Below are 20,615 nucleotides of genomic sequence, written 5' to 3'. Positions count from 1 at the left end.
GTCACATTATGTTTTCATAAAAGAAAAAAAAAAGTGTAATTTAAATATATGTAATGATGCTCCAAGCATAACCAAAGTTGCTACTTTTTGTTTGTTTTTCACTTGTGAGCCAACAAAGGGAAAGAGAATGCAAAAGGTGTAGTTGCTTTTGTTGGACTTGCTAATTTTACTTATTATCTTTACAACCACCAAATATCTTTCTACTTTCTAATACTTGTCCTTCATCTCAAAAGAACATTTGTTTTTAACCTAGTTTTCGTGCATCTGAGCTAGGTGTTGGATATTATAGTTGAATACTTGATACTCTAGAGTAGAGTATTAAATTCTCAATATTTATATCCAAAAAAAAATAAATAAATAAAAAAATTAGGCAAGGCACATGCATAAACAAATTCCAAGTGGGGGCTGCACTCTGAGTAATTCAAGCAATAAAATTGTCAAGGAGACACGAAACAAGTCTCACCAAAATCTGGATAACTCTTTTGTATCCAAGAAGCTGAAAAAAGTTGCTTCATTGACTGGCTAGAAATTGAAAATTGCCAGACTTGATTATTCTAGGATATAGTGTACTGGTTACAAAAACCAAGACATATAGAAAACAATTCGCCCCATGCAAAATTGTGACAAGTCACCACGCACCATATGCGAGTAGCATTAATTTGCATACGATAAAAGAAAAGAAAAGGAAAATGTTAATGTTTTTCTGAATTTTTCTGAAAATGTTGTTATTACCTGGAACAAGACCAAGAGGCAGAACGAGTAAGCCTGGGCTTTTCGATCTTCTTATCTTCTTCAAGAGAAATCATAGCAAGATTAGAAGGGTTCTCAATCATAAGCTTTGCAACCAGGTACCCTGAGATTGACCATGTCTGATACTTCCTTGCTTGCTTCCCTATATAACGCCCCTTCTTCCCATCATAATACTCCGGCCACCCATCTTTTGAAAGCCGCTGCTCCACCAGCTCTATAGCCCTCTTTGCAATCTGTGGCCTTCCCGCCTTTATACACGCCGCCGTCAGCAACCACAATAGCACTACGTACAAAACCAAAACAAATTAACATTTTTTTTATTTTTATTTTAATCTATTCAAGTAATTACTTAATTATCTACCTGGCCAAGAACCACCATTGTGATAACTCCAACGAATGTTCTTTGGATCACAACCAGTCACAATCCTCCACTGATAACCTTCCAAGGCTGGGTATGCAATTTTCAACGGCATCTCACCAATTAAATCTTCCCAGCGTTCCTCAACAAGATCCATAATAGCTGTAGCCTGTGCCAGAGTGGCTAAAGAGCTCAAGATAGCAATACAGTTGCCGATTAAGAACCACCTGAAGTCCATGCGAGCCGGGCTTACGTTTCCAATGAAGTAACCTCCTCTCAACGGCATGAAATCAAACACCCAATCCGGAATAGACTCCGGGATCACATTGAACTTGTTGACAGCTGTGTGGGAGTATTCTTCTGTTTTGTAACGATAGATGTTGTTCAATTGTGTGAAATCTAGCCAGTAGTAGTTTCGGATGTGGTAGCTTAGAGCTGTAATCCTTCTTTCAATCCGCCCGATTAAACGGTTGGAATCAGTGTCTTGTTTAAGCATTTGTTGTGCACACCGAAGCGCGAAGAAGAACAGAGCCTGGATCTCAATCGGATATCCATATATTCCCTGTTAACAGATAATTTAAATTAGTTAGTAAAACTTAATATTATATGAAGTAATAAGGAAAATACAACATATATACCATCCTTCTGTCAATCATGCTACACCCATCTGCACAGAGGAGAGTTGGGAAAGTATCAAACCCATCAGATAGGCAAAGGTTGAGAATCAGTTTCATTCCTTTTTGCACTTCGGGTTTCTCTGCCAATGTGTAATCCCCTGTACATTTGGTGTATGACCTTAACAGTATAATCCACCAGAAACCTGAATCAACAGGCGCCACTCTTCCGATTGCACTGCCACCAAAGTCAGCTTTCAGTACGTCCTTTTCCTGGTATGAGTCATACATGACTTTGAAACTGGCAGGCATCACACCTTCTCCAAGAGTGAAATTGTCAATTGTCTTTTTCCATCCTTGGAGATGGAGAGTCTTTAGTAAGAAGTTCTTCACAATCTCTGGCTCCGGATCTGGAACTTTCATGAGGTACGCCAAGGCAGTAGGCACGAAGTCTCTCACAAACACCTGCAAAATTCACATCAAATTGTGTTTCTGTAACCATTCTACCAGACAGTTGTAATGGAAATTAACCAAAGTGGATCTAGGGACACTTGACTTAACACAGCAAATGAACATATGCAGAGCATTACTACTAACTGTCCATACATTTATTCATTTATAAAAGTGATGACTGATTGATCAACCAAAAACATTACATGAATAGTTAATTCCTCTGGTTTCTTCTACTTAAATTACCTTATAATTCAATCTAATCCAGGACATTGTTTAAAATGTTATATCAAACTGTTTTTATGTAAGAAAGCATGTTACTCTCCTGGAAGGCTAAATCAGTAGATTATAAGCTGATCCATAATCTTATAGCCAGCATTATGATCCTATCATTAGCTAATCCAAATACTGGAACTGTCTTTTGGTACTGCTTAATTAACAGAGCATATCCATGACTATATACGCATAGAATGACAGATTAGTTGATCTCAGAGAAAGCATTTCCTGTTGAACTTATTCCAGTATGATTAATGTTTCTACACAAACATTAGCAAATACGCAGAGCTCGCATTATTACACGAGGCAAGAAGAATCACACAAATACACAAGTAAACAAATGTTACAAATCATGTATACACACTCACTCACTCGGAGACAGAAAAACCGTATATGTAAGCAAATGGATCCTGCATACGCTGACATGCACTGGATTAAACATAAGAGACATGCACGATAACTAAATTGATCCATGCTCTAGCTGTATGACGTAATGAAATGATCTGCTTAAAACAGAGCAAGATGAGAATTACATGCGCAAGCTGATTAGTAACTATCAGATCGGTCTTCCTTATGGATAGTTAAATGTGTTGCGCTATAGAAACATGCATGGAGTAAACAGATGGCTATACATAGATAGAAGCACGAATTTATGCTTATAATCAAAGAATCAATCAAATATAATTGAAGTATGTACCTGATTGTAATTCAATGCCTCCGCACTAGGATCAACTGCAGCTAGTGTTCCGACCGGTTTTTTCTGGAAATAAACAAACGAGCTTCTCAGTCGTTCCCATGCTTCATCCATCATCGACGGACTACCGTTCTCTGTACCACTTGCTTTTGCACCAGTCCCCTCATTGACAAGGTTGAGGAGACTCGTACCGACGCTAGGCGACGGCTTCAAAATTGATTTGTTCTCAAGTGAACCACGTCCTGCCTTCTCCTTGTCCGACGACTCTCCGTCGCGTCCTCCTCCATCGGTCCCTGTCGGAGACGTAGGTGTAGATTGCTTAGATGAATCATCAGTCGTCGAAACGACGACTTCTCCTTCAGCTCCAGGTGGAGATTTCAATGTAGTAGTTCTCTTCAATCCTTCTCTACGATCATCACAATTCGTCGGAAACCGAACGCGGTTATTCTCGATATTTCGCCAAATCTCATCAGCCGTATCGCTCTGCTCCGCAGACGTCTTCAATGATAGACTTTTCTCTGCACCTGACGTTTCAACCATCGGTTGATCATCGTCCATATCAAATTGCAGTTCATCGATCAAACTGGAAGCATTTTTGTGGTTACCTTCTTCGCTCGAACTCGAAGCCATTTCTGTACAGCAAGTATAGGAATCTAGAGAGAGAACGTTAGAGAGAGATTAGAAATGAAAGAAGCGTGAATGTAAGGAAGCTTTATGTACTATTTATTCAGTTTGGCGGTTAGAAAATGTGAGGTGTCCTTTGTTGGAATAATACTCTCTAAATTGAAAGAATTGCGTCAATGCCATTTCACTGTGTGGTTCAGAGGCAATGGGTGTGTGGCATCTGTAGTAATTAATACTTAGAAACAGGGTTTAATTCTGGAGACCAATATTTGAGAGGACTTCACAGCGCGAAGAGGTATGTGTGGTTGCAAGTTTTATAACCAATCAGAGTAGAACACATGGTGGCATAACAAACTTCAGGTGCTATGAAACGTCGTCGTCGTCGTCATGCATATTTATCTTTCATTTCCCGGTTTAATTTCCTTTTTGGGTGTATATTTACTTTCCATAAACAGATAGCACAACACAAGATGATCAATATTCTCACTAAAATGATTATATTGTTTGAAAATGTTCATTTTGGAACTTTGTTTTTTACAAAAATAAAGTTCAGATTTTTTTTTCAAAAGTTGTTGTATATGGATCATTTGATTCATTTCCCTTTTGAAAATGCTAGTTCAAAATTGAACTTAGACAAAAAAAAAATAAAGATAATTTTTTTTTTTAACTTCATTCTTGTTTTTTGTCTATTTGGTGATGTCGTCTCTATGATTTCAATTTGCATAATCTGTTCCTACTTTCAAATTTCTCTGAATCTCGTGAAAAGAATTATCTCGATGTAGGATGTCATATAACAATATACCAAATTATGTATATAATATTGGTATAAAATGTGCAATTTGTAAAATCAGATTTGTCCTAATTAAGTTGTTATTAAATGAAGAATGGTCATTATATAAAAGAAGACGATCACAAGGGAGTTGCATGTCAATAACCTATAGCATGTGGTCTAGAATAATTGTCTCGTGAGAAGGTAAAACTCAATATTAACACCTAAGTAGTCCTAAACAAAGCCTCATAGGTATATTCTTGCCTATGATTTGGCCAACAGTTAGAAGATTGCATAAAGAGAAAAAAAAACTAGTATATTGTGATCAAAAGAATAAGATGTGGTTAAAAGTGGTTTAAAACTTGAATATGACAGAGGAAATAACAAGATCATAAAAGGTCCATGTAAAGAAGACAATCACAAAAGAGTTGCATGAAGAATGGTCATTATGTAAAGAAGACGATCACAAGAGAGTTGCATGCCAATAACCTATAGCATGTGGTCTAGAATAATTGTCTAGCGAGCATGTAAAACGCAATCTTAACACCTAAGTAGTCCTAAACAAAGCCTCATATGTACGTTATTGCCTATGATTTGGCTAACAATTGAAATATTGCATAAAGAGAAAAAAAAACTAGTATATTACGATCGAAAGAATAAGATGAGGTCAAATGTGGTTTAAAATTTGAATATGGTAGAAGAAATAACAGGATCCTAAAAGGTCCATGAAAGAATATATATATTTTATGGTTCGATGGCAACTTAAGTGAAAATATATTGTAAACTATCTTTCACACGAGTGGTTATTGTTTGAAAAGTATTCATTACTAGATATTTAAAGAAGTTAATGCTAAAAACACATTCTTATAAAGAAACAAATGCAACATTTATAAATTCATTTAGATTTGTAACATATAAACATTTATTTCGATAAATGTGATGTTTTTTAATAATTATTTATAATAACATTACAGTTATTTCATATCAATTAAGGGCTTTTTTCTATGAATATGATGTCTATATCACATAGTATATTAATAATAACACACCCAATTATATATAACCAATAAATAATCGACTTGTAAATTTATATATTTGATGACAAAATTAAGTATCCTAAATTCCTAATTAATGGTCATACAAGTGATGAAAGATGGGTCCGAGCATTTCTTAGGCCCACAGATAAATAATAAAACACCTCCAAAGTCCAAAGTCCAAATATACCCGATTCACACTCTCACATGACATAAGTTGATTGTCCTCTAAATTCGACTTATTTTATAATTACGCCGTAGGATGCTTTGTACTGTGTAGCCCTATACGGTTGTCAAGCCCACACTCGCTCTAGGCTGGCCCGTATGTCATACATCTTAGTGTTTAACCAAACATTCATATTAAGTTATTAACAAACAACTTACTATCAATATTAGACATTAATCAAATGATAATCTTTTTTTATTATAACAACGCTTTACAAAGAGTTTGTCACGATAAGATGCAAATACTTCACAAGTTCTGCAATAAGTTTAATATTTTAATTTATACACAATTTTATGAGATAATATAAAATGATCATTTAGATGAAGATTTTTAACAAAAGAGGGATTTACAGAAATTGCCAAATTTGTTAATTACTTAGCAAAAAATAGTTAAAAATTAACATTTTTTCAAAAATAGTCAATCAAATCACATACCATTAGCCCACCTGCGATGTGGTCTAGTCCATCCACGAATTCGTCTTTGTTAGACATATTTGTATTATCCATATTTATATTTAGTTAGCCCTTTTATGTATTTAGGCTTATTTTGTATACAACCCATTATACTTGTATTGAGCCCATATTGTATCTGTTATATATATTAGTATGGAAGCCATTGGGGGTTTTTGACGGGAAAATACGATCCTTAACATGGTATCAGAGACTTCTTAACCTAGCCGATCTCACCTGTGGGTTTTCTTCATTGTCGCTGTCGCTATTTTCTCCATCCTTCTTCTTCTCCTGCTGATCGTTCCTTCTCTCCTCTGCTGCTCTACTCTTCATCCCTCACAATGCCTGAAACAGGTTCAAGTAGTTCTAAACCTAATCCCACTGATAAAATATATGGCATTACCAACATCAAGTCATACATTCCGCTTCTTCTTGACTTGAATAGATTGAATTATGATTCTTGGAAAGAGCTTTTTAAAACCCACTGTATTGGTTATAATGTATTTGATCACCTTGAGGGAACTCCCAAAATTGATGTCAATTCTAACGAATGGAAGACAGTGGATAACATTGTGAAACAGTGGATATATGGTTCTCTTACTCAACAGGTTTTGCAATCCATAATCACCATTGATGCTACTGCTGCTGAAGTATGGAAAGAAATTGAAGATCTCTTTCATGAAAATAAGGAAGCTAAAGCTCTTGAACTTGATGATGAACTTCGAACTCTCACTATAGGTGATTCTTCGGTAATGGAGTATTGTACCCGCATCAAATCTATCTCTGATCTCCTTGCCAACATTGGCGCCCCGGTACCCGAACGAAATCTTGTTATCTATGCTATAAACGGTCTATCTCCAAAGTTTGCTCATGTTGCCACCACAATCCGACACCAAAAACCGTTTCCAAGCTTCCTTTAAATGCGGTCTATACTCACTCTTGAAGAACGGTCAATGGCTAAAGATCAATCTCGCCTTACCTCAGTTCAAGCCTCTCATCTTGATAATGCCTCCTCACCAACGGTCCTAAATACCGAGCATCAATCTCGCTCACAAAATCCTCGTAACAACAATAATGGAGGTTGTGGTGGCAACCAGAACTACTGTGGTGGCGGTAGAGGAGGCCGCTCCGGCGGCAGGGGAGGTGGGCGTTAAGGAAGAACCGGCGGAGGAGGTTTCTCTAATAACCAAAACCAATCGTCTCCTTTTGTTCCTTGGCCTGTGATGGCGATACCCCCTCAGCCACAGCCACAACAACGTGGGTTGATGCCCTCACCATCAGCTTACCCATTCAGTGCTTGGCCCACTACAACGCCTAGCCCTCGAAACCCATTTCAGCAGCCTTGGTCCAATGCTGGAACAGCCCAACAGCAGCCTTGGTCCAATGCATGAATAGCCCAACAACAAGCATTTTTTAGCATTGCTGGACAGCCCAACAACTTGTCATGGTTTCACTATCCACCCACTCAAGACCAACCAACCATGCTCCCTCAAGCTTTTAGCAATATGAGTCTTCAAGACCCGGGCAATGCGGATTGGTACATGGACACCGGGGCGACTGCTCATCTTCATGCCGACTCAGGTATACTCAACTCTCGTAGTAATATTTGCAATAATTCTAATTTATCGGTTTTAGTTGGTGATGGATCTCGCATTCCCGTTACTAAAACTGGTCATTTCATCCTTGGTTCTAGTCCTTTTCGCACATTACACCTCAAAAACGTCCTTATTACACCTCAAATTATTAAAAATCTCATTTCAGTTCGTCAATTCACTCGTGATAATAAATGTTCTATTGAATTTGACGAATTTGGTTTTTCTGTGAAGGATTTCATAACCAAACAACTCCTCCTTTGTAACATCCGGATTCCCAGGTATTATATGTTATTCATTTATTTTGAGTTTGAGAGAAGGACTCGACGAGTCGACGCCTAGACTCGTCGAGTAGGATCGCGATTTGCTGACTGGATTAATGAATGGACTCGACGAGTCCGTGCTGGCGGCAGAAACCCTAAATCTTTGGGCATGTGCCCTATTTAAGGGTCCTTATAGCCCTCATTTGCGGCTACCAGTCCAGAGAGAGAAACCCTAGAGAGCTTGGGCGAGTTGTGTGTGAGAGCAAGCCATTTTAATCCTTTTTGGTGTTGTTTTGCAAAAAAAAGGTGTTTCCAGCTAGAGGAGGTCAAGATGATTGCTAATCCGTGGTTTTCAAGCTTGGATCTGCAGTATTGAGGTAGCAAATCGAACTCTCCTTCTGTTTTGGTTAAGATCTATGAATCTAGGGTTTTCTATACCCTTTTTATGGCTTGAATTGATGAGTTTATGGTCCCTTTATGTGTTAGACTTCAGATCTGGACCCATAGAGGTCCAGAGAGCATTATCCATCTTGCTTTATGAAGTGTTATGGAAGGGATGAACTTAGGTTGCCATTTTTGAGGCAATTTTTTCAAAAGGAACCATATATGTGTTGCATGAGTGTAAAGGTTTCACCTTTACGTGATTAGTGGGTATGGAAAGGTCAGATCTATAGGTTAGAGAAGCGGATCTGACCTCAGAAGGTCATTTGAGTGTTAACATGGACGCTACTCGCCAAGTTCATAAGTGGACTCGACGAGTCGAGTCGGGGTTGCCCCGCGATTCGTGACAGGAGTAACCCGTCGAGTGAAGGGATGAATCGACGTGCCAAGTGAGGCTAGAAGGATTCAGAGGACCCGCATGGACTCGCCGAGTCGCCCATGTGCACTCGACGAGTCGGGTCAAAGTTTGATCGTTGACTTCAGTTGACCTTAGGGTTTTGGTCAAGCTGATTCAGGAGAGTTCAGGGAGGGGTAGAATGGCCTTCTACCCAATCTTTAGAGATGAGACTATGAGAGGGTATTGATCAGGAATGTTATTCGGATGATAGGAGGAGTCTAGGTCGGGACGTCAAGCACGAGAGTTTATCTGACTTCGTACGAGGTGAGTCTTCTCACTATACTGTACCTAGGATGGTACCTATGTTTGACCGGAAGGTCTTATATTGTATGAGATATATGTGTTGTATGCTGTTATATGATATGTATGTGTTATGTATGTTATGAATGAGAAGGACCGGAAGGTCATTATGATGTGGACCGGAAGGTCATGATGATATGGACCGGAAGGTCCTTACGGGTAGGACCGGAAGGTCTACCAGGGTTGTGGGACGGAAGTCCTCTGAGACACAGTGACCGGAAGGTCTTATAGCCTTGAGTGGTGTATGTGCGTATGTGGTATTTTGGGGAACTCACTAAGCATTTATGCTTACAGTTGTTGTGTTATGTGTTTCAGGTACTAGCGAGGATCGTGGGAAGGCGCCGACATGATCCGTACACACTCATGGAGTTTATGTCTTGAGATTCTGGGATATGTTTTGTTATGATAACATTGGATACATTATGTTTTGATATTACCTTATGAATAAAAGTATGTTTTAAAAATGAAAAATTGTTTTGGAAATTTACGTTGTTACAAGTTGGTATCAGAGCCTTGATTTGAGGGATTCAGATGCACCTTCTGGTGTATTTGAACTCAAACTGAGGATTTAAGAAAGTTTTTCGTAAACTAAACAATTTTTCTAAAAAGTAAAAGGATTTGAGAAAAGCAGAAGGAAGCAGTGTGTACGATCAGCCAGCGCTCGAACGGTGATTTCCCAAATTACCCTTACATTACGTATTATGAGATATGTTATGATATGTTATGCATGCTAGAGTAGGCTAGGTATTCATATTAGGACTAGAGTGGCCTGATTTGTGATGCCTTAGCCTAGGAAGATTTCTGCTGCTATGTGATGCTTGAGAGTGAGTAGGTAGCAGTGAGGAGCTTATGAGAGGTCTACCGAAGGGTAGCCTATGCTAGCGAGATGTAGAGTACTTGTGATCTGGGATCCTAGGAGGAGGACTTGGGGTGAATACTGATGGGGTGTGGACGGTAGTATAGGGCCCGTACTACTGAAGACACCGGATCAGTGCGCAGTCCAAGTAAGAATCCTTAGGGTACTAGGGAACAAGTAGGGTTGAGTGCTCGAGTGCGAGTATACTCGAGCGAGTCTCTGATATTTTATGTTGTATTTCAGAGACATCATGGTTGGGACACGCCACAGACCTGAGACGAGCAGCGTGAGTGACGAGGAGCTTCGTCAGATGATCCACGATGAGGTGGCTGCGGCAATCCGAGCCGAGATTCCGGAGATGTTTGGGTCTATCAAGACCACATTGATTGAGACCTTTGATGAGCGGTACACAACGGTTATTGAGGTTGCGGCTGCTGCAGCTGTTGCTGCTGCTAGACCTTAGGGGGGTGACTCGATGTTGTTCCGGGAGTTCGGCAACACGAAGCCACCAAAGTTTGATGGGACGTAGGATCCGATTGCTGCGATGAGATGGATTTCTGATATCGAGGGATGCTTCTACACCTGTTCGTGTCCGGATATTTGAGGGTTTGGTTTGCACTGAACTAGCTTCGCTTGGGAGCGAAGGACTGGTGGAAGTTTGTGACGGCGAACTTCACTCTTGCAGAGATTTTGGAGGTGACCTGGGAGAGGTTCACCATCATGTTCAGAGATGAGTACGTTCCCCCGGTGGAGAGGGAACGGTTGGCACAGGATTTTTTGTCCCTCAAGCAGGGGACGGAGCCAGTAACTGTGATCACACGGATGTTCCATGAGAGGGCGTTGTTTTGCCCTGAGCACGTGTCGTCTGAGCAGGCGCGCATTAGTTAGTACTTGAGCATTTTGAGGAGGGATATCAGGGAGTTCGTGACGAACTCATCATACCGGACATTTGTTGAGCTCCAGGCAAATGCCCGGAAGAGGGAGATCGAGCTGGAGACTCAGGCCCGGGAGGAGGCCGAGTCTTAGGGGAAGGATCGGTGGCCGGCGCAGTCTCAGCCGGCAGCCAAGTGGGCAAAGCCCGCCGATTCAAGATCTGGAGGCCAGAAGGGCCGCACTTGTGGGAAGTGCGGCAAGGGACATGATGGGGTTTGTCGATCATGTGATTGCTACAAATGTGGCAAGGAGGGGCACATAGCCAAGGATTGCCCCAAGGGGTTCAAGGTTTGTTTTCATTGCAACCAAACCGGACACCGGAAGGCCGAGTGTCCGCAGCTGCGGGGGACAGCATAGGGAGCACCGTAGGGATCTGCCCCTGCTGCCGTGCGAGCTACTGAGGTTCGGCCGGTGAAGGCCGAGGCACCAAAGGCTCGCGGGAGAGCCTTCCAGTTGACAGCGGAGGAGGTCCGCGCAGCGCCCGATGTCGTGGCTGGTATGTATTCTTTCATTTATTTATGCTGAGTTTGAGATATTGTGCTTATATTATGATATGCGTAGGTACTTTTCTTGTGAGTTCTGTACCTGCTTTGGTGTTATTTGACTCGGGTGCGAGTCGGTCATTTGTGTCTTTAGCGTTTAGTCAACACATCAGTATCCAGCGGGAGGCGTTGAGTCGACCTCTACGAGTTTCCATAGCTGACGAGCGAGCGGTGTATGCTACGGATGTGATTCGAGGATGTGTACTCGAGATCTTCAGTGTTGAGTTCCCGATAGATATGGTCCCGATTGCGATGGGGGACGTGTGTGTCATAGTGGGCATGGATTGGTTGAGCCCATTTGGGGCTGTTATAGTGTAACATTCGGAATTCCAGGACCCTTATAGCCACCATTTGCGGCTACCAGACCCTTGAGAGAAACCCTAGAAGTGCTTGAGCGTTTGTGAGGAGGAAGAGGCCATTATTTGATCTTTGTGGGTTGGTTTTGCAAGAAGAAGGTGGTTCCAGCTTAGAGGAGGCCAAGGAGGTTGCATATCTGTGGATTTCAAGCAGAGGACATCATCCTTGAGGTAGCATATCGATCCTTTCTCTGTTTGGTTGAAGAATTCATGGATCTAGGGTTTTCTATACCCTTTATTGGGATGATTTGTTTGGGATATGGTCCCTTATCATGTTTAGACCCCAGATATGGACCCATAGAGGTCCAGAGAACCTTTCCCATTCTGCTTTATGCTTGTTCATGGAGGATTGGAGACTAGGTTGTCATTTTCAGAGTTATTTCTCCATTTATGACTTGATATGGGTTGCATGCACGTAAAGGTTGCACCTTTACGTGACCTTTGAGCACTTAAAGGGCAGATCTATAGTTTAGAGAAGTAGATCTGACCTCAGAAGGTCATTTGAGAGTTGTTATGGGAGCAACTCGCCGAGTCCATAAGTGGACTCGACGAGTCGAGTCGGGGTTGCCCCGCGATTCGTGACCGGAGGAACCCGTCGAGTGGGAGGATGACTCGACGAGCCAAGAGAGGCTGAAAGGATTCAGAGGACCCCCATGGACTCGCCGAGTCGCCCATGTGCACTCGACGAGTCGGGTCAAAGTTTGACCGTTGACTTTTGTTGACGTTAGGGTTTTGGTCAAGACTGATTCAGGAGAGTTCAGGGAAGGGTAGAATGGCCTTCTACCCAGTTTGTAGGGATGAGATCATGAGAGAATATTGATCAGGATGTTATTTGAATAATAGGAGGAGGCTAAGTCGGGTCGTTGAGCACGAGAGTTTACCCGACATCTTCGAGGTGAGTCTTCTCACTATACATTACCTAGAGTGGTATCTATGTGTAGACCGGAGGGTCTTGTGTGCTATGTGTATATATGAGATTTTGTGTTATGTGATTTATGCATGTTATGTGTTGTATAGACCGGACCGGAGGGTCCAACGATATAGACTGGACCGAAGGGTCCAACGATACAGACCGAACCGAAGGGTCCAACGAGCTATGACCGGACCAGAGGGTCCAACGGGCTACGGGACTGGAGGGTCCCGCTGAGACACATCGACCGGAGGGTCGTACTGTAGCCTCGAGTGGCGTATGTGTTGTATGTGGTATTTTGGGGAACTCACTAAGCATTTATGCTTACAGTTGTTGTGTTATGTGTTTCAGGTACTAGCGAGCATCGCGGGAAGGCGCCGGCATGATCCGTACACACTGAGAGGATTTATGTATTTGAGGATCTTGGGATTTTTTTAGTGTGATAACATGTGATACATTGGATTACTATGATATTTTATGAATGAAAGTATGTGTTTAAAAATGAAAAATTGTTTTGAAAAATTACGTCGTTACATATAGACTGTGAGCGACAGTTGGTGACGATACGAGACCCTAGTGGGGGAGTACTTACGGTGTACGACGAGGGTACCCGTTCTGGGTCAGCATTTTGTTCGGCTGCTAGAGCGAGGCTGAGCCTACAGCAGGGCTGTAGCGGGTTTGTGGCTTATGTGATGGATTCACGGGTGGCCGCAGAGGGGCTGGGTTCGATTAGTGATGTGCCGATAGTGCGTGAGTTCCCGGATGTTTTCCCCGAGGAGTTGCCGGGTGTGCCTCCTGTGAGGCAAGTGGAGTTTCGCATCGATTTGGTTCCGGGAGCGGCGCCTATCGCCAAGGCGCCCTATCGCCTTGCGCCACCAGAGATGCAGGAGTTATCCTCACAGCTTCAGGAGCTGTTGGGGAAAGGATTTATCAAGCCGAGTAGCTCACCTTGGGGAGCGCCGATCCTTTTTGTCAAGAAAAAGGATGGTTCACACCGGATGTGCATGGATTACCGGGAGTTGAACAAGTTGACGGTCAAGAACCGTTATCCACTACCGAGGATTGATGATCTGTTCGATCAGTTGCAGGGAGCATCTTGGTTCTCCAAGATAGATTTGAGGTATGGATATCACCAGATGAGGGTGCGAGATGAGGATATCCAGAAGACGGCGTTTAGGACTCGTTATGGGCACTACGAGTTTGTGGTGATGCATTTTGGGCTCACCAATGCACCAGCAGCGTTCATGGATCTCATGAACAGGGTATGCAGACAGATGTTGGACAGGTCGGTGATTGTATTCATCGACGATATTCTAGTGTATTCGAGATCTAGAGAGCAGCATGAGGAGCATCTGAGAGAGATTCTCGGAGTTTTGAGATCGGAGAGGCTGTATGCCAAATTCTCCAAGTGCGAGTTCTGGTTACGGGAGGTCCAGTTCTTGGGGCATCTCGTTAACCAGAATGGGATATTGGTCGATCCGGCCAAGATTGAGGCTGTGATGAGTTGGGAGGTGCCGAGATCACCCACCGAGATCAGGACTTTTCTGGGGTTGGTCGGCTACTATCGGAGATTTATCAAGGATTTCTCCAAGATTGCCGTGCCTCTCACCAAGTTGACCCGGAAGGGCGTTGCTTTTTCGTGGGCTCCGGAGCAGCAGACCTCGTTTGAGACTCTTCGCCAGAGGTTGTGCGAAGCCCCGGTGTTATCCCTTCCAGAGGGAATGGAGGATTTTATGGTGTACTGCGACACATCGATATTGGGGTTGGGTGTGGTGCTTATGCAGAGAGGGCATGTGATAGCGTATGCATCGAGACAGCTGAAGCCTCATGAGACGAGGTATCCCACCCACGATCTGGAGTTGGGGGCAGTGGTGTTCGCCCTCAAGATCTGGTGTCACTATCTGTATGGGGTTCGGTGTACCATATACACGAACCACAAGAGTTTGAAGTATTTGATGGATCAGCCCAACCTGAATATGCGCCAGAGGAGATGGTTGGATGTTGTAAAGGATTACGATTGTGAGATCCTGTACCACCCGGGCAAAGCTAATGTTGTAGCCGATGCTCTGAGTCGTAGGGCAGAGAGTGCCCCGATTCGAGACACTTGTATGCGATTGACGGTGATGACTCTGGTGTTGGACACCATTCGGGAGGTCCAGGCAGAGGCCGTGATACCAGAGAACCGCAAGAGGGAGCGGGTGATTGGGCAGGTGTCTGAGTTCGTTACCGATAGCCGAGGGCTGATGACCTTTCAAGGTCGGATTTGGGTGCCGTATGCAGGCGGGGCACGTACCATTCTGATGGAGGAGGCGCACAGATCGAGGTTCTTGATTCATCCCGGGGCCACTAAGATGTATTTGGATCTGAAGAGAGACTATTGGTGGCCCTGTATGAAGAGGGATGTTGCGTGGTTCGTTGAGAGGTGCTTGAACTGTCGCCGGGTTAAGGCCGAGCACCAGCGTCCGCATGGCAAGTTGCAGCCACTTGAAGTTCCCCTGTGGAAGTGGGAACAAATTTCTATGGATTTTATCACCATATTGTCGACGACCGCGAGGGGCGTCGATGCAATTTGGGTGATCATTGACCGGCTGACGAAGAGCGCTCACTTCCTTGCCATCAGTGAGAGCTCTTCCGCAGAGAGGCTGGCCGAGTTGTATGTGAGAGAGGTGGTATCGCGTCATGGAGTACCGATCTCAATTGTGTCAGATCGAGATGTACGTTTCACTTCCAGGTTCTGGAAGAAGTTCCATGAGGAGTTGGGTACGAGGTTGCATTTCAGTACCGCCTACCACCCACAGACGGACGAACAGAGTGAGCGGACGATTCAGACGCTCGAGGACATGCTTCGAGCATGTGTGTTAGATTTCGGAGGAAATTGGGATATGTACTTGCCGTTGGCTGAGTTTTCCTATAACAACAGCCACCATTCGAGTATTGGTATGCCTCCCTTCGAGTTGTTGTATGGGAGGAGATGTCGGACTCCCATTTGATGGGGAGAGGTAGGGCAGCGCGTGATGGGTAGCACTAAGATAGTGCTTCAGACGACTGAGCAGATACAGCAGGTCAGGCAGAGGTTGTTGACGGCTCAGAGTCGCCAGAAGAGTTATGCGGATAGGCGACGATCCAAGCTTGAGTTTCAGGTGGGAGACTTCGTACTCCTGAAGGTGTCTCCTTGGAGGGGAGTGATCCGATTCAGGAAGAGGGGCAAGCTGGGGCCCCGGTACATTGGTCCGTTCAGGGTGACCGCGAGGTTGGGCAGGGTAGCGTATCGTTTGGAGCTACCTGCGGAGTTGAGCCAGATTCATGATACCTTCCACATGTCTCAGTTGAGAAAGTGTATAGCCGACGAGTCGGCGGTGGTACCACTGGAGGATATTCAGGTGGATGCGAGCCTGAATTACGTTGAGAGGCCAGTCGCGATTGTGGATCGTAAGATCAAGGTTCTGAGGAACAAGGAGGTGCCCCTGGTTCAGGTCCAGTGGCAACATCGGAGAGGGTCCGAGCTGACTTGGGAGCCGAAGCGGGAGATGCGGGAGCGGCATCCAGAGTTATTTGCAGAGCGAGACTTCGAGGACGAAGTCTGATTCTAGTGGGGGAGAATTGTAACATCCGGATTCCCAGGTATTCTATGTTATTCATTTATTTTGAGTTTGAGAGAAGGACTCGACGAGTCGACGCCTAGACTCGTCGAGTAGGATCGCGATTTGCTGACTGGATTAATGAATAGACTCGACGAGTCGGTAGGGTGACTCGACGAGTCCGTGCTGGCGGCAGAAACCCTAAATCTTTGGGCCTGTGCCCTATTTAAGGGTCCTTATAGCCCTCATTTGCGGCTACCAGTCTAGAGAGAGAAACCCTAGAGAGCTTGGGCGAGTTGTGTGTGAGAGCAAGCCATTTTAATCCTTTTTGGTGTTGTTTTGCAAAGAAGAAGGTGTTTCCAGCTAGAGGAGGTCAAGAGGATTGCTAATCCGTGGTTTTCAAGTTTGGATCTGCAGTATTGAGGTAGCAAATCGAACTCTCCTTCTGTTTTGGTTAAGATCTATGAATCTAGGGTTTTCTATACCCTTTTTATGGCTTGAATTGATGAGTTTATGGTCCCTTTATGTGTTAGACTTCAGATCTGGACCCATAGAGGTCCAAAGAGCATTATCCATCTTGCTTTATGAAGTGTTATGGAAGGGATGAACTTAGGTTGCCATTTTTGAGGCAATTTTTTCAAAAGGAACCATATATGTGTTGCATGAGTGTAAAGGTTTCACCTTTACGTGATTAGTGGGTATGGAAAGGTCAGATCTATAGGTTAGAGAAGCGGATCTGACCTCAGAAGGTCATTTGAGTGTGGCCATGGACGCTACTCGCCGAGTTCATAAGTGGACTCGACGAGTCGAGTCGGGGTTGCCCTGCGATTCGTGACAGGAGTAACCCGTCGAGTGAATGGATGACTCGATGTGACAAGTGAGGCTAGAAGGATTCAGAGGACCCGCATGGACTCGCCGAGTCGCCCATGTACACTCGACGAGTCGGGTCAAAGTTTGACCGTTGACTTCTGTTGACCTTAGGGTTTTGGTCAAGCTGATTCAGGAGAGTTCAGGGAGGGGTAGAATGGCCTTCTACCCAATCTTTAGAGATGAGACTATGAGAGGGTATTGATCAGGAATGTTATTCGGATGATAGGAGGAGGCTAGGTCGGGACGTCAAGCACGAGAGTTAATCCGACTTCATACGAAGTGAGTCTTCTCACTATACTGTACATAGGATGGTACCTATGTGTGACCGGAAGGTCTTATATGCTATGAGATGTATGTGTTGCATGCTGCTATATGATATGTATGTGTTATGTATGTTATGAATGAGAAGGACCGGAAGGTCATGATGATATGGACCGGAAGGTCATTACGGGTAGGACCGGAAGGTCTACCAGGGTTGTGGGACGGAAGTCATATGAGACACAGTGACCGGAAGGTCTTATAGCCTTGAGTGGCGTATGTGCGTATGTGGTATTTTGGGGAACTCACTAAGCATTTATGCTTACAGTTGTTGTGTTATGTGTTTCAGGTACTAGCGAGGATCGCGGGAAGGCGCCGGCATGATCCGTACACACTCATGGAGTTTATGTCTTGAGATTCTGGGATATGTTTTGTTATGATAACATTGGATACATTATGTTTTGATATTACCTTATGATAAAAGTATGTTTTAAAAATGAAAAATTGTTTTGGAAATTCACGTTGTTACATCCTTCCATGTGATAGCTCGGTTGATTTGTATCCGTTTACCAAGTCCAACCATCAAGCTCTTATCTCCGTCAACTCCTCTTTGTGGCATCAAAGACTTGGTCATCCCGGCCAACCTATTTTCAAGCATTTAATTTCTAGTAATTCAATTTCATGTAATAAAAAGGAGTCTCATTTACCTTGCCATGCTTGTCAACTTGGCAAACATACTCGTTTATCTTTTTCTTTGTCTAAAACTAATGCATTATTTCCATTTCAAGTTATACATTCTAATGTGTGGACATCTCCTCTACAAAGGCATAGTGGTATTAAATATTATGTGATTTTCCTTGATCAATTTACACACTTTGTTTGGGTATATCCTCTTAGAAATAAATCGGATGTGTTCTCTAAATTTCTTCACTTTCGTGCGTACATCAAAAACCAATTTCACACCGATATTCAAATTTTCCAATGTGATAATGGAAAAGAATATGACAACTCTAACTTTCGCCAACTTTGTGACACTCATGGTATTCTCATGCGTTTCTCGTGCCCTTACACCTCCCAACAAAATGGAAAATCTGAACGCATGCTTCGTACGCTTAATAACATGATGCGTAATCTCCTATTCCAAGCCCATCTTCCACCCACATATTGGGTGGAAGCTCTTCACATGGCCACCCACCTATTAAATATTTTGCCTTCCACCGCTCTTAAAAATGACACTCCTTTTCACAAATTGTTTCACAAACGCCCATCTTACACCCACCTGCGTGTGTTTGGATGTCTTTGCTACCCCCATCTCAATAACACCAACAAACTTCAACATCGAGCTGTACCTTGCATCTTCCTTGGTTACCCTTCCAACCACAAAGGATTTCGTTGTCTTAATCTTCATACCAAACAAATCATTATATCTCGTCATGTAGTCTTTGATGAAACCGTTTTTCCATTTGGTTCAATGACTCCCAATATTGCCCCTAGCTACGACTTCCTCGAGTTTGATGAATCTAGAAACCATTACAATCACCCGAACACACCCGCTACTCCTCTTGGGACCACACATACCCACTCTGACGCTGATTATACTTCCAATCATGTGTCATCTGCTGTTGATCATCCTTCGGCAGTTGGCTCCTCCAACGTCACTGCTTCCACTAACAGTGACATCTTCGTTCCCTCTCCCTCTGTTGCTTCACCTCTTCTGATGGGTTTGAGCCATAAGAACATTACTATATGCACATGCAAACCCTAATGCTTGGATCTAGGTTTCTCTATTGTACATGCATTAATCCAAGACTTTCTAACCCTAGATCTAGTGATAATAATTCGAAATTATAATAACCAAAACAGATCTAGAAGGTTACCTCTTGTTGCTTGCTTGAATCTTCTTTTCTTTGATGCTTAGAGTCACAAGTGTAACTCGTCTGATGGCTTACAAACCCCAACTAGCAAGAGGGTAGTATATGAGAGAGGGAGGAGGCACACAAAATCGGCTCTAGGGTTCTTCTAAAACAAGTGGCCGAAAATTGCATGCATAGGGTTCTATTTATACTGTGAGCAGTTAGGGTTTCAGTCAAAATCCTAATGGACAACTTAAACATTAAGCAGCCCATGGAACCTTCTGGAATACAAGCCATGGACGAAAATATGATGGGCTCCCATCATAATTACGTTCACCCCATAATCCATTAGGTTTCCCAGCCCAAAATACAACTATCAAACATTTGACAGTTTAAGTCCCCTTTATTCAATTAATCTCTTTTAATCACCAAATTAATTCCTAATTAATCTATGACTAATATTAATCAAATAATATGATTTCTCCTTTAATATATTATTCTTATAATATATTAATAAACCATAATACCTTCTCTCTCTCCATAAATTACCCTGTCAAGTTGCTATGGTGAAGGCAACCCAAAAGGACCATGCACAACTGGGTCAAGTACTTATCAAGTATAGTTACGGGATTAGACACTAATCCAACAGTCTCCCACTTGGATAAGTCTAGTAACTACAAATGTAAGTACAATCCGATTAGCAATCGTAGCTCTCAAAGACGCTGTCGAACTCTAATCTTATCAGTAACCTGTCCTTTAGATAAGGGATCGTATAGTCCTCTGTTCTAGATATCGTGCTGACAATTACATGGAACATAGTCATACTTATTGTCCAGCAGTTTGTTTCTCGATCTCTGATTCGTCTGACATAGAACTTAATTGAACACACCAATTCAGTCCTGACCGGGCCCGACACATAAGTCAAACCAAATCATCGAGGGGCCCTGATATCGCTTTTACCCTCTTAGGATAAAAGGAACATATAAAGTTCGACTTATATGCATTTACCATTCACTAATCAAATCACACACAACAATGCGTTTTATAACATCAAGTTACTAATGCGTTTACGCATTATCAATGCATAACCAATTAGCAAACAATAAACCATATATCTAGGTTCTAAGACCATATGATATTATCGTCTTGCGATCACTCGAGATAAATTCCATGAAGTGATTCCAGCAAGCGTGGGTTTATTCCAATGCTTAAATTCAAACTC

At 42.9% G+C, this 20,615-nt stretch overlaps 2 protein-coding genes across 2 annotated transcripts; one reads left to right on the top strand and one right to left on the bottom strand.

The window, feature by feature from the left end:
• Window positions 1-728: 728 nt before the first annotated feature.
• LOC145165098 (putative alkaline/neutral invertase F) lies at window positions 729-3,772 on the bottom strand. The gene is made up of 4 exons (XM_079083726.1): window positions 3,146-3,772; window positions 1,747-2,187; window positions 1,112-1,670; window positions 729-1,033 (listed from the first exon to the last, which is right to left on the bottom strand). Exons 1-4 carry the CDS (start codon window positions 3,770-3,772, stop codon window positions 729-731), a joined length of 1,932 nt encoding a protein of 643 aa, XP_078939852.1.
• A 2,813-nt stretch (window positions 3,773-6,585) lies between these two features.
• LOC145165097 (uncharacterized) lies at window positions 6,586-7,164 on the top strand. Its single transcript, XM_079083725.1, has one exon. The coding sequence runs from the start codon at window positions 6,586-6,588 to the stop codon at window positions 7,162-7,164; it is 579 nt and encodes a 192-aa protein (XP_078939851.1).
• The last annotated feature ends 13,451 nt before the right edge of the window (window positions 7,165-20,615 follow it).

The sequence above is a fragment of the Lactuca virosa genome, chromosome 3, assembly GCF_052849685.1.
Source record: "Lactuca virosa cultivar CGN04683 chromosome 3, Lactuca_virosa_CGN04683_v6, whole genome shotgun sequence".
Taxonomy (NCBI): domain Eukaryota; kingdom Viridiplantae; phylum Streptophyta; class Magnoliopsida; order Asterales; family Asteraceae; genus Lactuca; species Lactuca virosa.
This window is presented reverse-complemented; position numbering and strand designations above follow the sequence as displayed.